The 20,451-nt window shown below is 37.5% G+C and overlaps 1 protein-coding gene across 1 annotated transcript in view; it reads right to left on the reverse strand.

Moving 5' to 3' along the window:
* Nucleotides 1–20,451, reverse strand: part of DCC (DCC netrin 1 receptor) — a 773,306-nt gene that overhangs the window by 639,449 nt on the left and 113,406 nt on the right. The window contains exon 3 of the mRNA XM_044921252.1: nucleotides 10,490–10,774. Within this exon, the coding sequence (XP_044777187.1) occupies nucleotides 10,490–10,774 (285 nt within the window). The remainder of the gene's footprint in view (nucleotides 1–10,489; nucleotides 10,775–20,451) is intronic.

The following is a 20,451-nucleotide window of genomic DNA, read 5'->3' on the forward strand; positions in this document are numbered from 1 at the left end:
ATAAGATGAAACATTAGAATAATTGGGATCCCAGAAGAAGAAGAAAGAGAGAGAGGGGCAGAGGGTATATTGGAGCAAATTATAGCAGAGAACTTCCCTAATTAGGGGAAGGAAACAGGCATCAAAATCCAGGAGGCAGAAAGAACCCCCCTCAAAATCAATAAAAATAGGTCAACAACCCAACATCTAATAGTAAAACTTATGAGTCTCAGAGACAAAGAGAAAATCCTGAAAGCAGCTCAGGACAAGAAATCTGTAACCTACAATGGTAGAAACATTAGATTGGCAACAGACCTACCCACAGAGACCTGGCAGGCCAGAAAGGACTGGCAGGATATATTCAGAGCACTAAATGAGAAAAATATGCAGCCAAGAATACTATATCCAGCTAGGCTCTCATTGAAAATAGAAGGAAAGATAAAAACCTTCCAGCACACAAAAAAAAAAACTAAAGGAATTTGCAAACACGAGGCCCTACAAGAAATCTTGAAAGGGGTCCTCTAAGCAAAGAGAGAGCCTAAATGCAACATAGGCCAGAAAGGAACACAGAAAATATACAGTAACAGTCACCTTACAGGCAATACAATGGCACTAAATTCCTATCTTTCAATAGTTACCCTGAATGTAAATGGGCTAAATGCCCCAGTCAAAAGACACAGGCTATCAGATTGGATTAAAAAACAAGACCCATCGATATGCTATCTGCAGGAGACTCATTTTAGACCCAAAGACACCCCCAGATTGAAAGTGAGGGGGTGGAAAACCATTTACCATGCTAATGGACACTGAAAGGAAGCTGGGGTGGCAATCCTTATATCAGACAAATTAGATTTTAAACCAAAGACTGTAATAAGAGATGAGGAAGGACACTATATCCTACTTAAAGGGTCTATCCAACAAGAAGATCTAACAATTGTAAATATCTATGCCCCTAACATGGGAGCAGCCACTTATATAAGGCAATTAATAACAAAAGCAAAGAAACATATTGACAACAATACAATAATAGTGGGGGACATTAACACCCCCCTCACTGAAATGGACAGATCATCTAAATAAAAGATCAACAAGGAAATAAAGACTTTAAATGACACACTGGACCAAATGGAATTCACAGATATATTCAGAACATTCCATCAGAAAGCAACAGAATACACATTCTTCTCTAGTGCCCATGGAACATTCTCCAGAATAGATCCCATCCTAGGTCACAAATCAGTTCTCAAATGGTACCAAAAGTTTGGGATCATTCCCCGCATATTTTCAGACCACAATGCTTTGAAACTAGATTTCAATCACAAGAGGAAAGTCGGAAAGAACTCAAATACATGGAGGCTAAAGAGCATCCTACTAAACAATGAATGGGTCTACCAGGAAATTAAAGAAGAGTTTAAAAAATTCATGGAAACAAAATGAAAACACAACTATTCAAAATCTTTAGGATACAGTAAAGGCAGTCCTAAGAGGAAAGTATATAGCAATACAAGCCTTACTCAAGAAACAACAAAGATCTCAAGTACAAAACCTAACCCTACACCTAAAGGAGCTGGAGAAAGAACAGCAAATAAAGCCTAAACCCAGCAGGAGAAGAGAAATAATAAAGATCAGAGCAGAAATCAATGAAACAGAAACCAAAAGAATAGTAGAACAGATCAATGAAACTAGGAGCTGGTTCTTTGAAAGAATTAACAAGATTGATAAACCCCTGGCCAGACTTATCAAAAAGAAAAGAGAAATGACCCAAATCAACAAAATCATGAATGAAAGAAGAGAGATCACAATCAACACCAAAGAAATACAAACAATTATAAGAACATATCATGAGCAACTATATGCCAGCAAATTACATAACCTGGAAGAAATGGAGGCATTCCTAGAGATGTATCAACTACCAAAACTGAACCAGGAAGAAATAGAAAACCTGAACAGACCTATAACCACTAAGGAAACTGAAGCAGTCATCAAAAATCTCCCAACAAACAAAAGCCCAGGGCCAGATGGCTTCCCAGGGGAATTCTACCAAACATTTCAAGAAGAATTAATACCTATTCTTCTGAAACTGTTCCAAAAAATAGAATGGAAGGAAAACTTCCAAACTCGTTTTATGAGGCCAGCATTACCTTGATCCCCAAACCAGACAAAGACCCCATCAAAAAGGAGAATTACAGACCAATATCCCTGATGAACATGGATGCAAAAATTCTCACCAAAATACTAGCCAATAGGATATGACAGTACATTAAAAGGATTATGCACCGCGACCAAGTGGGATTCATCCCTGGGCTGCAAGGTTAGTTCAACATCCGCAAATCAATCAACGTGATATAGTACATTAATAAAAGAAAGAAAAAGAATCATATGATCCTCTCAATAGATGCAGAAAAAGCATTTGACAAAGTACAGCATCCTTTCTTGATCAAAACTCTTCCGAGTATAGGCATAGAGGGTACATACCTCAATATCATAAAAGCCATCTATGAAAAACCCACAGCGAATATCATTCTCAATGGGGAGAAACTGAGAGCTTTCCCCCTAAGGTCAGGAATGTGGCAGGGATGTCCACTATCACCACTGCTATTCAACATAATATTAGAGGTCCTAGCCACAGCAATCAGACAACAAAAAGAAATCAAAGGCATCCAAATCGGCAAAGAAGTCAAACTCTCACTCTTTGCAGATGATATGATATTTTATGTGGAAAACCCAAAAGACTCCACTCCAAAACTGCTAGAACTCATACAGGAACTCAGTAAAGTGGCAGGATATAAAATCAGTGCACAGAATTCAGTGGCATTCCTATACACAAACAACAGGACAGAAGAAAGAGAAATTAAGGAGTCGATCCCATTTACAGTTGCACCCAAAACCATAAGATACCTAGGAATAAATCTAACCAAAGAGGCAAAGGATCTGTACTCAGAAAACTATAAAATACTCATGAAAGAAATTGAGGAAGACACAAAGAAATGGAAAAACGTTCCATGCTCATGGATTGGAAGAACAAATATTGTGAAGATGTCAATGCTACCTAGAGCAATCTACACATTCAATGCAATCCCCATCAAAATACCATCTACTTATTTCAAAGAAATGGAACAAATCATCCTAAAATTTGTATGGAACCAGAAAAGACCCCGCATAGCCAGAGGAATGTTGAAAAAGAAAAGCAAAGCTGGCAGCATCACAATTCCGGACTTCAAGCTCTATTACAAAGCTGTCATCATCAAGACAGTATGGTACTGGCACAAAAACAGACACATTGATCAATGGAACAGAACAGAGAGCCCAGAAATGGACCCTCAACTCTATGGTCAACTCATCTTTGACAAAGCAGGAAAGAATGTCCAATGGAAAAAAGACAGTCTCTTCAACAAATGGTGTTGGGAAAATTGGACAGCCACATGCAGAAGAATGAAACTGGACCATTTCCTTACACCACACACAAAAATAGACTCAAAGTGGTTGAAAGAGCTAAATGTGAGACAGGAGTCCATCAAAATCCTAAAGGAGAACACAGGCAGCAACCTTTTTGACCTCAGCCACAGCAACTTCTTCCTAGAAACATCTCCAAAGGCAAGGGAAGCAAGGGCAAAAATGAACTATTGGGACTTCATCAAGATAAAAAGCTTTTGCAAAGCAAAGGAAACAGTCAACAAAACCAAAAGACAACCAACAGAATGGGAGGAGATATGTGCAAATGACATATCAGATAAAGGGCTAGTATACAAAATCTATAAAGAACTTATCAAACTCAACACCCAAAGAACAAAGATTCCAATCAAGAAATGGGCAGAAGACATGAACAGACATTTTTCCAAAGAAGACATCCAAATGGCCAACAGACACATGAAAATGTGCTCAATATCGCTTGGCATCAGGGAAATCCAAATCAAAACCTCAATGAGATACCACCTCACACCATCAGAATGGCTAAAATTAACAAGTCAGGAAACGACAGATGTTGGCGGGGATGCGGAGAAAGGGGAACCCTCCTACACTGTTGGTAGGAATGCAAGCTGGTGCAACCACTCTGGAAAACAGTATGGAGGTTTCTCAAAAAGTTGAAAATGAGCTACCATACGATCCAGCAATTGCACTACTGGGTATTTACCCCAAAGATACAAAGGTAGGGATCCAAAGGGGTACATGCACCCCAATGTTTATAGCAGCAATGTCCACAATAGCCGAACTGTGGAAAGAGCCAAGATGTCCATCGACAGATGAATGGATAAAGAACAGGTGGTATACATATACAATGGAATATTATGCAGCCATCAAAAGGAATGAGATCTTGCCATTTGCAACGACATGGATGGAACTGGAGGGTGTTAGGCTGATTGAAATAAGTCAATCAGAGAAAGACATGTATCATATGACCTCACTGATATGAGGAATTCTTAATCTCAGGAAACAAATTGAGGGTTGCTGGAATGGTAGGGTTTGGGAGGGATGGGGTGGCTGGGTGATAGACATTGGGGAGGGTATGTGCTATGGTAAGTGCTGTGAATTGTGCAAGAGTGTTGAATCACAGATCTGTACCTCTGAAACAAATAATACATGTTAAAAAAAAAAAAACAGAAGAAGAAGATAGCAGGAGGGGAAGAATGAAGGGGGGAATTGGAGGGGGAGAGGAACCATGGAGACGATGGACTGAAAAACAAACTGAGGGTTCTAGAGGGGAGGGGGTGTGGGAGGATGGGTTAGCCTGGTGATAGGTATTAAAGAGGGCACGTTCTGCATGGAGCACTGGGTGTTATACACAAACAATGAATTATGGAACACTACATCAAAAACTAATGATATAATGTATGGTGATTAACATAACAATAAAAAAATTTAAAAAAAGAAAAAACTAATGATGTAATGTATGGTGATTAACATAACATTAAAAAAAAAAAAAAAAACTAGCCAAAAAAGAAGGCAACTATGGGAAAATCCTTTAGTGTTGTGAAAAACATTAAGTATGATATAAAAATATCATAATACATTAATCTGATTTGCTCTTCACTTTCTTATTTCTGTTTTTCTGTGTGTATGCTTATATCATAATATATATTATTCAAAAAACTTCAAGGATTCCCAGCCATCAATAAAGTGAATAGAATCAAGTCTAAATTCCTACTCATGGGATTCAAGGTTCTCCACAAAATACGTTCAACTTCTCATTCCAGATTTATCATCTGCTGTCATTCTACAAATGGTTATCTCCTGAATATCTAGCAAAGGAATCATCTCTACAAGGAATCTGCCAATTTTCCACCTACAACTGACTTATTCCTTGCCTGTGCTGATTTGGAGCTAGATATGCTTGCCTGAATTTACCATTCCCTGCCTTATGTTAGTCATATGGCTACATGAGTGAACTGTCTGGCTCAATGGTAAGTTTCAAAACAAAGAACGTGTCTTCTTTGCTTTTTCCTACAACTATTATTCTGCAGAAATAATAAAACAAAAGCAAAATGTAATTGTAATATAAGTAATACTTAGTCAAACTAAAAAGTTTTACATACCCATCAATAATAAATTCTTTGTCATGAACACAATTCAGAAACTCTTTGTTTTAAAACTAAAAAAAAAATAGTTTTCCTTTAAATAATATGAATTTTGAAATGTTTCTGTTAAAATGCATTTCAATAAAAATAAATAGAGAAAAATCATTCAAAACATACTTGAGTCCAATTGATTCCATTAAAAGCCAATACTTTTAATTGTACAGATATTTAGAGTTCAGGTCTATCCAGGACCAAGAGTCATTTAATCGCAGTTAAACGAATGAACAATAGATTGAATTACCAATTGATCAATTCAATTAGGCCATTAAGAAAACTGAAATTAGAGTTTCAGTGTATGGGCCAGTTATTTTAGTCAACATAGTGCCCAAAGCAGAATTATAATTCAGCAATTCAATCTACTGCTTGGCACTCGGATGTCATGAGAACTGAATAAAGTGAACCTGACAATCCCAGTGGCCCCTCAATACCTCATACATTCCCCATCACATACAACAAAATACTTCAAACCATCTCAATCTTACTTAGTGTTGCATTATCAATATTTACAAAAAAAAAAAAAAACCTTAACAACAATTTAATACTAACTTACTCTGTTAAAAATGTACAATTCCTTATAAGCAAGAATTCAATTTCTGTCTTAAAACATTAGTCAAATTAAATTAGTTTCTGATTTCCCTACCTCTGAAAGAAAGAGATAATTATTCATTTTATCTGGAAAATATAAAATGTTATGGGGAAATCTTAACCAAGTATGACATTTAAAAGTTTGCAATTTATTTTGAACACAGTAATGCCACTATTCCATGCCCAATCTCAGGGAAAAGTGCCACCACCTAGCTTTTACTGAGCCTGGATTCCATCCTCTCCCTCATATGCCCTATGTGATGTGTTTCTGAGACTTATCCTTAATTAAGATCTCCTCCCTCATCTTCATTTCTGAATCCTGTCTGATACCACTCTGGGTCAATTCTCTCCAGGTTAATGCCACACATTCTACCTTATCTTTCTCCTTTCAGTTTATGTTCCTTACCTCCAGTCTGTCCCCTCCAACACTTCCTGTGCCCTATGACCTTGTTAAAAAGACTAAGAGCCCGTCATCTGAAAAGCTATTATGTCTCCTTTCTCTATGCTGTATTGATGCTGTTCTTCTGACCTGGGGTACACTTCCTTGCTTTTCAAAATTGGCACCTGGTGTTTCTATGTAAGGGGATGCCACTATGTTTCTTCCTTCACAGCACAGTCCACTTCGTCTGTTTTTTTTTTTTTCTTTTAAAGATTTATTTATTTATTTGATAGACAGTCAAGAGAGAGCACAAGCAGGGGGAGCAGCAGGTAGAGGGAGAGGTAGAAGCAGGCTCCCCATTGAGCAGGGACCCCAGGGATCCCAGGACCATGGGATCATGACCTGAGCTGAAGGCAGATGCTTAACCGATGGAGCCACGCAGGCACCCCATGTTTTCTCCACTACACTATTGCTGTTTTAGGGCACAGTCTCCCAAGTTTGTATCCTAGCAACCAGCATGATGACAGGTATATAAAATTCACTCAAAAGTTTGTTGAATAGGTATTTATTTATTTAGTAAATAAACTAAAATTGCTCATTGAAAAGCAACATTTCAGAACAACTATTTGATTCTTAAAATCTGAATTTAATGGATCTCAGTTACTTGGTGATATCAAGCACTTAATATATAAAAGAGGAAACTTTTATTTTACATAAACTTGAGTAAGAACATCAAATTATATATTAATTAGTACTAGATAACTCCCTACACACATTAGCATTTATGTTTCAAACTAACATGAAAACAGATAACATCATCAGTCAAGAGGGTACTTAAATGACCATGAAGAAGAATATATATATTTTTAAAATGGTGACTATTCAGGTACCACTTTAATGTTTATAACACAGATTAATAATTCGATGGTTTCCTATTTTAACTGACTCCATCTTACCTGATTAAATAGCATTAGAATAGAGAGTGGGTCATTTATCCATGTAAATTATTACTTCCTCAGATTGGTACTTACAGAAAACAGAGACTGATTCAGAAAGGATTAGCAAGATTTTAAAAATGAGAAAATCATAAATGGCAATTAAAAGAAACTGGGATTGGGGCGCCTGGGTTGCTCAGTCGTTAAGCATCTGCCTTCGGCTCAGGTCATGATCCCTGGGATGGAGCCCTGCATTGGGCTCCCTGCTCTGTGGGAAGCCTGCTTCTCCCTCTCCCATTCCCCCTGCTTGTGTTCCCTCTCTAACTGTGTCTCTCTCTGTCAAATAAATAACATCTTTAAAAAAATAAAAATAAAATAAAAAATAAAAGAAACTGGGATTGACTAACCATCCATCCATCCATTCATTCTCCCACTCAATTTTGTACTTGTGGGTTTGTATATCTGACCTCTAAACCAACTTGCAAACTCAATGATAAATGGACAAACATACGTTCCTTCAGCAGATCCTTTACAATAGCATACGAGACAGGCTTAACCAAGTATGACAATAATGTGTGTGTGTCTGTATTTATTACCTCAGCACATAAGTCCTTTTTAAAGTTTATATTTGACACAGATGTAGTGAAAAGAAGGGCCATATGCAACCCAATGTTCATAGCAGCAATGTCCGCAATAGCCAAACTGTGGAAAGAGCTGAGATGCCCTTCAACAGATGAATGGATAAAGAAGATGTGGTCCATATATACAATGGAATATTACTCAGCCATCGGAAAGGATGAATACCCAACTTTTACATCAACATGGATGGGACTGGAGGAGATTATGCTAAGTGAAATAAGTCAAGCAGAGAAAGTCAATTATCATATGGTTTCACTTATTTGTGGAACATAAGGAATAGCATGGAGGACACTAGGAGAAGGAAGGGAAAAATGAAGAGGGGCGGGAATCGGAGGAGGAGATGAACCATGAGAGACTATGGACTCTGAGAAGCAAACTGAGGGTTTTAGAAGGGAGGGGGGTGGGGGGATGGGTTGTTCAGTGATGGGTATTAAGGAGGGCATGTACTGCATGGAGCACAGGGGCTTATATGAAAACAATGAATTATGGATCACTACATCAAAAACTAATGATGTATTGTATGGTGACTAACATAATAAAATAAAATAAAATTTAAAAAATAAAGTTTATATTTGAATTCATAGAACTTGGAGAAGATTTCTCATTAGCTGTAACTTCAAAAAATTTCAGTTTCCATTCAGATAAAAAATACACACACACCCCAAAGTACCCCCAACATATTCTTAATTTTAGCCAAATTAACAACATGAAGTTTGGCTTTAAATAAATCTCCATGGATTATAATGCAAATGTGTCTTACAAGGTGAACAAATAAATGTAAATGGTGATTTGATGCTTATGTCTCTGTGTCTTTCAAAACTTTCTATTTCAGATTTAATATTTAATTAGTTCAACTTTATCCCTTAATACCTCTGGAAAACATACCTTTCAGTCATATTAAGATAGGCTAACATAGTCCTGACAATTTTCTATGTGGCTTACCTAGGCTTCCCATCTGATTGACTCAGATGCATTATTAAGGACATATGAATATAAATATTTAAAATTTTTGTGTATCTAATGGATGCCTAAATAAATGCATGTATGTGTTGGGAATAAATGCTACATTTGCATCTGTCACTGCCTAGTGGATGGAAGGTAACAGTGGGGCCAATGGTTATTGACACATTTAAGTCAGTATCCCTGTGACTGATGGAGGAGAGAGTACACGAAAGAATTAGAAGAGGCTTCAAAGAGGTCCTTATCAAAGTACCTGGAAATGTTCAAACTGCCAGTTTACTTAGGAATGTTACCCTCTACCTAGATGAAGGATTTGTGATAACTGCACACAGCACACCGAGACAAAAGCCAACATCAATGCTTTGATAGGGAGTCTGTCACAACTACTCAAGTGTGTGTCTTCTTTGTGATTCTCACAAGTGAGTCTTTGTAAACCCTCCAAGTGCAACTAAATGAGAAAGTAGATATTACAGAGATAGAAGATAGTAGCAATTATTGCAAGAAAAGAGATGTTAGAAAATCTCCAGTCTAACCTCTGGTTATTTAGGAGAGGAAAAGGAGCCCAGAGTCTTAGATTTGCCAGAGAAGAGAAAGGAAGATAAGAGAAACAACTTTCCTTACCATAGTATCAGTCACACTATATTGTAATGATTTACCTGTCCACATTCACCCAGAACTCTAACAAACCAGGCTCTGTGTCAGTCTTAATCATTGCTACAACCCTGTACATAGCACAGTGCTTCTCAGAAGTGAGTATATGAATTGACGAGTAAATGAATATTCAGTATTAACCTGGGGAAGGTTCTTAACCCTGCAAAGCCTCACCTTCATCCTTTGAAAATGGATAATAGTCACTACTTCTTAGAATGTTATCAGGGGAAAATAAAATAATACATTAACAATGCATTATTAGTAATGTAAAGGGAGCTTTACACAAAGAAGCACTCATTGTGTATTAATGGGATGAGTGAATGCATCCCTGAATGAAGCCAGACATAAGGAAAATATATATTTCTTTTTTTTTTTTTTAAAGATTTTATTTATTTGACAGAGAGAGACACAGCGAGAGAGGGAACACAAGCAGGGGGAGTGGCAGAGGGAGAAGCAGGCTTCCCGTGGAGCAGGGAGCCCGATGTGGGGCTCGATCCCAGGACCCTGAGATCATGACCCGAGCCGAAGGCAGCCGCCCAACTGACTGAGCCACCCAGGCGCCCCGAAAATATATATTTCTCTGGAAACTTCAACTACAAGACTGGGAAGAATAAGGAAAGCTTTTGGCTTACCTTCATCTAATGGCTCTTTTAGAAAGAAAGAAAAAAACATGTAAAGCAAAACCCCAGAACTTAAAAACAATTACAGAGCATTTGTTAAAGGGAAAACTGTTGTTCAAACTGCTCCAAACAATATGATTCTGAAGAAAATAAAGAGCACAGTCGTACCTGACAGAATTCTGACTTCTGCTTCATTTCCTGTTCTTGAGCTGGCTGGATTCCGAGCTAAGCATCGATAGATTCCAATGTCCCCCGGTTGAAGTCTGCTGATCTGCAAGGCTCCAGAGGGCAAGACCACCACTCGGGAGTCTCCCGGGATAGGAGTCACGTCTTGTTGGTTTTTCTGCCAGTGTATTGTTGTCATAGGCTCCCCAATGACTTCACACTTGAGTAGCACTGTGTCTCCCATAAAGGCTGTGACAGAGTCTGTCTGGGATAGGAACCTCAGTGGTCCTAGGGGAAAAACGAAGAAGGAAGGATAAATTTTTCAGATAAGGCATAATAATCCCCAATAAAAATAATCACATCTGTATTCGTTATAGAAAATTGTATTTTATGTTTTGTGAAATTTCATCTCATTCGCTCTTCATATTTTACCACATTATATCTGACATTACGATAGTTTCTGTGGCTAAAAAAAAAAAATGATAAAGGTATTGCCATTAATTTCTAACAAGCCAGGCTTGTTATAGCAACAATCTTTTTTATAACAACTTTTTAACAATTATAACAAGCTTACTATTTTGTTATTCTTTGTTCATAAAAGAGCCTTGTAAAATAAACAGAATACACAAGATCATCCTAATTTTACACACAAGGAAATTGAGGTTCAGAGAAATGGAATTCCACACACAAGTTCACACAATCCTGCAAATAAGACCTGGTTCTTCTTCTTCTTCTTCTTTTTTTTTTTTTAAGTAGGCTCCAAGCCCAATGTGGGACTTGAACTCATGACCCTGAGATTAAGAGTCATGTGCTCTACTCACTGAGCCAGCCAGGCACTCCACGATCTAGTTCTTTTGAATGCTGGTCCTATGTGCTTCCAAGTACATGGCTTTGGCAAAGGACAATGAAGTTAAGGAGATTCATGAAGGACTGGCCGTATGGCATAGCCTACAGCAGTTTCAAGAAAGATGGATGACATTAACCACCAATTATAGTAACAGAGAACACTCTTGTATGGGTTCACTGCTTAAGGTAAATGATCATCAGTATTGGCCAGTTGTAGTATACTGAGAAAATGTGTTTCTAGCCTGGCTGGACGATCTACTCTGTATGATTCCTTTGGTAACTTTTTTCATTTCTATGGGCTATAATATGGGATAAGAGCTAACTCAACTCTGTGATGTTCATGTACGATAACTCAACATGTGATGTTCATGTACAATAACATGGGGAAAAGATGCATTCATATGGATGATTAAGCAAAGGTAGGGAAAAGAAAAAAAGAAATGACAAAAAGAAAATAAATTGGCCATTACTGAAGATGAGCACGGTGAAAGAGTCGTCTCCTACATCATGATGTTGTACATGAGAAGGGAAGAAAATATTTTGATCTTGCCCTCTTGACCCCCCTTTTTGTGAACAGATGGATATTTATGACCCTAGTGCTTTGGCCGTGAAAACTTTTTAAATAATTAAATATAAACATATTTGAATGAATTGTGCCATCACTGATAGAACATTAGCAATTTTATTTTCTAGAGTTCATTTGATTAATTTTAAATTCCTTGATTCGTACTTCAGTCATTACAGTTATATTCCAATATTTTGATTTTCACTTTAATCTTATTGGAATTGCTTTCATTGTGTGTACATTTTGTAATAAAATTTAATTAATTCATCATTTGGGGATTCTACATCAAGTTTTTCTGATCATATTTTATTTTACTCTGATTTTTTAAAATTTTATAGCTTTGTTTAAATAAATCAAAACTTCCTAGGTCCAGGATCAAATTTTGCCAATAAATTTTCCATCAATATGTAGTCAATAACAAATTCTACTGTGCTCAGTTTTAAATACTATTAGTTTTATTTTGGGTCTATTAATTTTCACAAACCTAACTTTCCTTACAATCTGAAAAAATTTTGTTGGAGTCAAAAGGGGAAAGACAAGATGACTTAGTTAAAACAGCATAAAACAGCATAATGAAAGATGGGAGACAATCAGAAATGCTGTACAGAGCCTTCTTCCCTAGGTGAAAGTAGAATTTCACATCTTTTTCAGGGATTAGAATATTTGAACCACCGGATAATTGAATCTATGAAATAGGAAATTATATCAATATCACATATGGAATAGGTAGGAGCTGCCAAGGATGGCTTGCCACTCATTATACCTCCATTCACATTAATAGATCTGCAGATTTATAAATGCAATATTAAAGCTGTTCTTTAGTAAGAATGATTAATTCTAGACCATGAAGAACCATTCATACTTGTGCAAATATTAATTTATCGAAATTTATCCCAAACATAAGGTACTAAAGTTACTCATCTGGATTCCAAGTTAAGGCTCTAGAATCTGGATCCATGGATTTGTTTGTCTCCATGCTACAAATACATCTACAGGGGGTGCCAGCCACACGCACAATTCTATTCTTATTTAGTATCCAGAATTAATCTATAACTATGCTAGCTTTACCACTGAGTAAAGACCAAAAGGAATCTGTTAACTTGTGTCCTGGTTCATTGTTCAAAGTCCAATTTCTTCACTCTTTGTAGTGTAATGTCTAGAGTCTATTCAAAATAAGTACATTAATCTACAACTGATTGCTAAAGTATAGATTAAAGCATGTACTTAAACAGAGAATAGTATATACTACACAAGGCAAAACCGCAATGAATAGTTAGCCAGATGTTGTGAGGGTGATGTGGGACAACAGATTTTCAAACATTTTTTTTTAATAGTTTTCTTCTTGGTCTCCACTTCTTGTATTTTATTTTGTAGTTAAGGATATAAAGTTGGGAATAATTTACCTACACATACAAATTATTTGTTTTAAAAAACATAGGTAAGAATAAAATATTTTGAAGAAGTTGGTAAAATATCTGTATACTTATATATATCCAGCTATACATTCTTGTACAAGTTATACACAATGGATAAAGTTCTCAAATACCTATTTTACATTTAAATGTCTGTGGCGCTCCAAAAACTCACTTACTAAATTCTAGATAATAAATACAATAGAATAGAATAAAATATTGAATGAAAGGGTATATAAGCATGGAGATAGTGTAGGTTTAGTTCTAGAGCACCTCAATAAAGTGAATATTGTAATAAAGTAAGTCAGATGAACTTTTTGGTTTGCTGGTTCATATAAAAGTTAGGTTTACACTCTGTTGTAATCCATTAGGTGTGCAATAGCATTATGCAACATACCTTAATTTAAAAATACTTCATTGCTGAAAAAAATGCTATGCATCATCTGGGCTTTCAGCAAGTTAAAATCTTTTTCGCCAGTAGAGAGTCTTGCCTCACTGTTGATGGCCACCACCTCACTGATCAGGATGGTGGTTGCTGAAGGCTGTGGTGGCTGTGGCAATCTCTTAAAATAAGACAACAATGGAGTTTGTTGCATTGATTGATTGGTCCTTTCATGAATGATTTCTCTGTAACATGTGATGCTGTTTGATAGCATTTTACTCAGAGTAGAACCTCTTTCAAAATTGGAGTCAGCCCTCTCAAACTCTGCTGCTGCTTTTTCAACTGAGTTTATGTAATATCCGAAATCCTTTATTTTCATTTCAATAATTTTTGCAGCATCTTCACCATCTCCAAAAACCACTTTCCTTGCTCATCTGTAAGAAGTGACTCCTCAGCCGTTCAACCTTTATCATCAGACTGCAACAATTCAGTCGTATCTTCAGGCTCCACTTCTAGTTCTAGATCTCTTATTGTTTACACCACATCTATAGTTACTTCCCCCACGGAAGTCTTGAACCCCTCCAACTTATCCATGAGTGTTGGAATCAGCTTCTCCCAAACTCCTGTTAATGTTGGTATTTTGCCTCTTCCCATGAATCACATATGTGATTAGTGGCATCTAGAATGGTGAATCCCTTCCAGAAGGTTTTAATTCACTGCCCTGCTGCATCAGAGGACTCACTATCAATGGCTACAATAGCCTTATAAAATGTATTTCTTAAATAATAAGATTTGAAAGGCAAAATGACTCTTTGATCCATGGGCTGCAGAATGGATGTTGTGCTAGCAGGCATGAAAACATTGATCTTGTGCATCTCCACTAGAGCTCCTGAGTGACCAGGTGCCTTGTCAAAGAGCAGTAATATTTTGAAACGATTTTTTTTTTCTTTTCTGAGCAGTATGTCTCAGCAGTAGGCTTAAAATATTCGGTAAACCATGTTGTAAACAGATGTGCTATCATCTAGGTTTTGTTGTTCCATTTATAGAAAGAGTGGAATTAGCATAATTCTTAAGAGCCCTAGAATTTTCAGAATGGTAAATGAGCCCTGGCTTCAGCTTAAAGTCACCAGCTACGTTAGCCCCTATCAAGAGAGTCAGCCTGTCCTTTGAAGCTTTGCCTTCCCCTCTCTAGCCATGAAAATCCTAGATGACATCTTCCAATAGAAGGCTCTTTTGTCTACATTGAAAATCTGTTGTCTATTGTAGCCACCTGCATTAATTAACTTAGCTAGACCTTCTGGATAACTTGCCGCAGCTTCTATATCACCATTTGCTGTTTCCCCTTGCATTTTGGTATTATGGAGATGGATTCTTTCCTTAAACTTCATCAAACAACCACTGCTAGCTCCAAACTTTTCTTCTGCAGCTTCTTTAACCCCTCTCTGCCTTCACAGAATTGAAGAGATTTAGGGTCTTGCTCTGTATTAGGCTTTGGCTTAAGAGAATGTTGTGGTTGATTTGACCTTCTATCCAGACCACTAAAACTTTTTCCATATCAGCAATAAGGTTGTTTCACTTTCTTGTCATTTGTGCATTCATGGGAATAGCACTTTTCAATTCCTTCAAGAACTTTTCCTCTGCATTCACAATCTGGCTGATTGTTTGGAGCAAAAGGTTTAGCTTTTGGCCTGTCATGGCTTTGAGGTACCTTCCTCACTAAGCTTAATAATTCCTAGCTTTTGTTTTAATATGAGAGATGTATGACTTTTCCTTAAATTGAACACTTAGAGGCCACTAAAGGGTTATTCATTAGTCTAATTTCGATATTGTTGTGTCTCAGGGAATAGGGAGGCCCAAGTAGAGGGAAAAAGATGCAGGAATGGCCTGTTGGTGGGGCAGTCAGAGCACACAGAACATTTGTAGATTAAGTTTTCCATCTCATATGAGCGTGGTTCATGGCGTCTCAAAACAATTACAATAGTAACATAAGAATCACTGATCACAGATGAGCATTACAAATATAATAATAATGGAAAAAGTTTAATACATTGGAAGAATTACCAAAATGTGACAGGAAAACGCAAAGTGAACAAATGCTGTTGGAGAAATGGGGCCAATAGACTTGTGTGACACAGGGTTTCCACAAACCTTCAATTTGTAAAAAATGCAGTATCTAGGAAGCAAAATAAAGCAAAGTGCAATAAAACAAGGTATGGCTGAATTCAAACAGATACTCATCAACCCGTTCCTTTATGTAAACTTCAACTAGCTGGAAGAATCATACACGAGACATAAGGTTGTATATTAATATAATTAGACTTAATGGAATTGGCTAATATTCCACATGCTTTTTTAGTATGCACTCTATGATTATTTCATATTTTAATAAATGAGGTCAGAATTGCATCCTATTTAAAATTTAATGATGTAATAATGTTTGAAAATTTCAAATAGTTGATTATTTGACAAGGTGAAAAATTATAAACTGATTTGTAGCTTTTTCTTTTTTGTCTCTGCAAAGCAAACCCAACACATCAAAAAGCAATTGTAAGTTTACAAGGCTATTATATGGCTTAAATTAATGCTCCCAATATTGTGCCGAGTTTTAGCACTCACATCTCTTGGTGGTGTAACAACCCAGCAACAGTATTAGAAGAAGTTATAGGCCATCACCTTAGTACTGTATTTTCAAGGCATGAGTATGAGCACCTAGTAATGAACATTAAACTCACTGTAACTCGTAAGAATGAAATACAGTATTTTTGGAAGAGGCATTTAATGCTCTAAAGCAATACAAATGATTCCCGTGCTTCATTCGTGGAGAGATATAAGTATAATTTTAACTAGATCCTCACGAAAAATCGCTACCTGACCCACAAGAGCTTTTTCCCGAAAAAAGTTTGACTCAGACACATCTGACCCACTGTCATCCTAGCACGAGTAGTCTTCCTATCTCTATTCTTTTCTCACCCTAATATATTCCAAACATAGTAAAAGATTAGTGTTCCTAAATCACCAAAGTTTTGGCTTCACTTGAGAAGCTCCAATGCCCCCAGTTTTTTCTAGTATTGTCTTTTACCCCAAATGCTGGTACCTGAGACTCTAGCACTTTTCAGGCTCATCTTCCACAACTCCTGCAAAATAATTCTTGGATCTCTTGAATTGGTCTACTCCCTAAACCTGCTTCCTCCTAGTTGTATTTATCAAGTTTCCTCTAAAAAGAAAAACATCTACCTATCAAAACTGGTTATTATTGGGCGCCTGGGTGGCTCAGTCGTTGGGCGTCTGCCTTCGGCTCAGGTCATGATCCCAGGGTCCTGGGATCGAGTCCCACATCGGGCTCCCTGCTCGGCAGGAAGCCTGCTTCTCCCTCTCCCACTCCCCCTGCTTGTGTTCCTGCTCTCGCTATGTCTCTCTCTGTCAAAAAAATAAAAAATAAAATCTTTAAAAAAAAAACTGGTTATTATTAAGGTACTGACTTAAAAAAAAAAAATCACCTTTCCCTAGTCTTGCTTCCTGGAAATCATCTCAGAATCTTTCAAATTTTCACAGCAGTGTTAATTTACAGATAATATGACAAAGCTGGTTTATGTGGGGCTTTTTTGGGGGGTGGGGCGGGGGGGTATCTTATGTCTCCAGAGTATATCAAATATCTCCTGAAAGAAAAACAAAAAACACAAATATTTGGTGAAGTTCTAGGTGACTCTATGTGTTTAAAAAGAGCATTGAGAGGGCGCCTGGGTGGCTCAGTTGGTTAAGCGACTGCCTTCGGCTCAGGTCATGATCCTGGAGTCCCGGGATCGAGTCCCGCATCGGGCTCCCTGCTCGGCAGGGAGCCTGCTTCTGCCTCTGACCCTCCCCCCTCTCATGTGCTCTCTCTCTCTCTCATTCTCTCTGTCTCAAATAAATAAATAAAATCTTTAAAAAAAAAAATAAATAAATAAAAAATAAAAAAAAAAATAAATAAATAAAAAGAGCATTGAGATATCTAAATGTGGATAACTGCATTTGACTGCTGGCTAAATCACAACCTAGCATACTCTGTGGCAGTCTGGGATGGGTAAAGGAGACATATGGGTGCCAGATTATGGGGGTCATTTCTATGCTTCACCATTTAACCCACTGGATGACTTCAGGCAAGGTCTGTTTTATCATTTGCAGTATCATAAGTACATTTATAAATCACATAATCTTCACAACAGACCTGTAAGTGTTACTGTCTCTACTTTACAGGTGGAACTAGAATAGGAGCAAAACTCATTCAAATGTTTACAAGAAGTATGATTTTTTTTTTTAAGTTTTAGTGTTGAATTATCATACTTCTTAAAACACCTTTATTGCCCCAACCCATGGAAATGTCTCAAGAGGAGTTTCTTCTATAGATCAGTATCCCCGCACTCCTCAACCCCTAAGTAGCTGCACCGTGCTGGGTAAATTCTGCTGTTTAGTAAGTATTCTCAGAGACAAACTTCAGCCTAAAATATGGCACTTTTAAAAATAGCACACAAACTTTTTTTTTTTTTACAAATTTAATTTTTGATACTTTCAGAAGGCCTTTCACTGTTAGCCTTGGAGGAAAGGTTGTTTCCATGAATTGCAGTCAAGTTTCCTTAGTTTACCCAGGATGCTATGGCAGCTTTCACACTTAGTCTGACCCAGGATGCTATGGCAGCTTTCAATCTAGCAATACCTGGACTCCTTGGAAGTGTCCCCTACCAATCAAATTGCAGGTTCACATAATATCTGCACCTCTGGTCATTAACAAAGACCAGCACCTATTGGGGAGGGATTAGTTTGGGAACTATTAAAAGGAGAGAACATATTGCTTTGCATTTGGAAAAGTCAGACACGTATGGCAGCTCCATTTTATCTCCTGTCCCAGAAATGATAAACACAGACACTTATAATTCAAATTTCATAAGTTCCTAATAGTCAATAGAAGTGCCTGGGCTTAATTATCAGAAATTTTATTGATGTCAATTATCCTAATTATAGTTGTACAGTAAGCATTAAGTGGTTTTAGCAAGAGATATACAACCATTATGCAGGTACTATGGAGAAATGGGTCTCACCCTGTTTATTTTGATTTTTGTAAAAGATCCTTCAGTTATTCTCTAGTACTAATTTTAACAGCAAAAGGATTCATTAAGGGTCCATTTATATATGTTACTCTGTTAATGTTGCTCAAGGCCTATTAAACAGCCATAACCACAATTCTTTCCTAGAACATTTACTACCTACCTGTGCAAGGAGGAGTGAAGTAAAGTTTAATTCTGTTAAGCTCTTCTCTAACACAGCACTTGAATACCTGGGATTTTACAGAGCCCAGTGCCATACCAGAATTCTCAGTTCCTCAGAAAAGCCTCCCCCAAGCCTAGATAGAACCCATCATCTCTATATGTCTCCTTTGCAGCACTTACTTTAACTGTAATTAATTAACTATGGCATTGATTTAACAGCCATCTTCCTGGCTAATCTGTAAAATTCCACAAAAGCAGGGCTAAATCTATTGTATTCTGCACTCAGACTTAGCACAGTGCATGACATATCACTGCCCATCAAATATTTGTTGAATGAAAAATGTATTATCCATAAGATATTTTGTTTAGGCAAATATCCCAGACTCTAAACACTGGGAAGCCTAGGAAGGATGGCAATGGCTCGGGAGGCATAAAGAGAGGGAGAAACCAGGTATTTCTTCAGGGGATGTGAAAAAGCACAAAGGCTAATATACATACATGAAGTCAAACCACAAAGCCTTTCATTTGAAAAATGATTGTGTGGGGGAGGGGGAAGAGGCTTTGCCTAGTGCATCCATGAATGTTTTAACCAAGCCTTATACGTTTAAATTGTAGACCAGTGATACACATTTTGAATGAAATTTCCCCATCCTTCCTTCCTTCCAAATCACTGTCCCCAGGAACAACGTTATCAGTGGTCCCCGGGCCAGCCCCGCCCAGCTACAGCCATCAGTCAGGTTCCAGCCAATACCTATTTCCTCAGGAGCTAGGCACAACCAAACTGTTGGCTGTCACCGAGGCAGGAGAAATGTTAATAGCAAAAGCAGCAAACATTTTTCATTTGGGCTTTTCCTTTGTGATGCTAAAAAAATGAGGTAAAATATCACCATGGCAATGAATGAAAAGCTGCTAAATCTGCAGGGACATCAAAAGTGTTAGGCTCCCAGAATTAAAATGAGAACAATAGTCTCCCTGGACCCTTCCACCCATGCATACACACACCACACAGACTATGAGAAATCTTTCCATCAGATCCAGACAGTCAGAAAGTTTGAATATCTTAGCCATGCACTTTCATTCATTGAATTCTAAACTACTTTGGCTTTTAAGCAAAAGTAGAAATAAAGCATTTTGCAGTCCAGGTTTATGCCAAGACTCTCTGCCTCTAGGGAGGCCTCCCATCTACCCGCACACCCCTAGACTGGGCCTATTCTTTTTTTAAAATTCTAATCTGAAAATGGCACATTCTTCTGATTTGCCCTCTAGCCTCTTTGGCAGACTATCAGGATCCCCATCTCCTCCTATGGAAGGTCTAATTATTAAGTAATTAAAATTCATTTAATAAAAAGAGACTTATCAATTGGGGGACAGACTTTGGGGTTGGAAACATGCCTCGCTTTTAAATATTCAGCAATGTGGTGATATTCTACACCTGCCAGAGAACTGCTGTAAGTGCTTTGTTTGCTCCAAATTAAAGCCTCTAGGCAATGTCCCTTCAAAGCCAGGACCTTGTTTGCCCT

Source organism: Neomonachus schauinslandi, chromosome 14 (genome assembly GCF_002201575.2).
Source record: "Neomonachus schauinslandi chromosome 14, ASM220157v2, whole genome shotgun sequence".
Taxonomy (NCBI): Eukaryota; Metazoa; Chordata; class Mammalia; order Carnivora; family Phocidae; genus Neomonachus; species Neomonachus schauinslandi.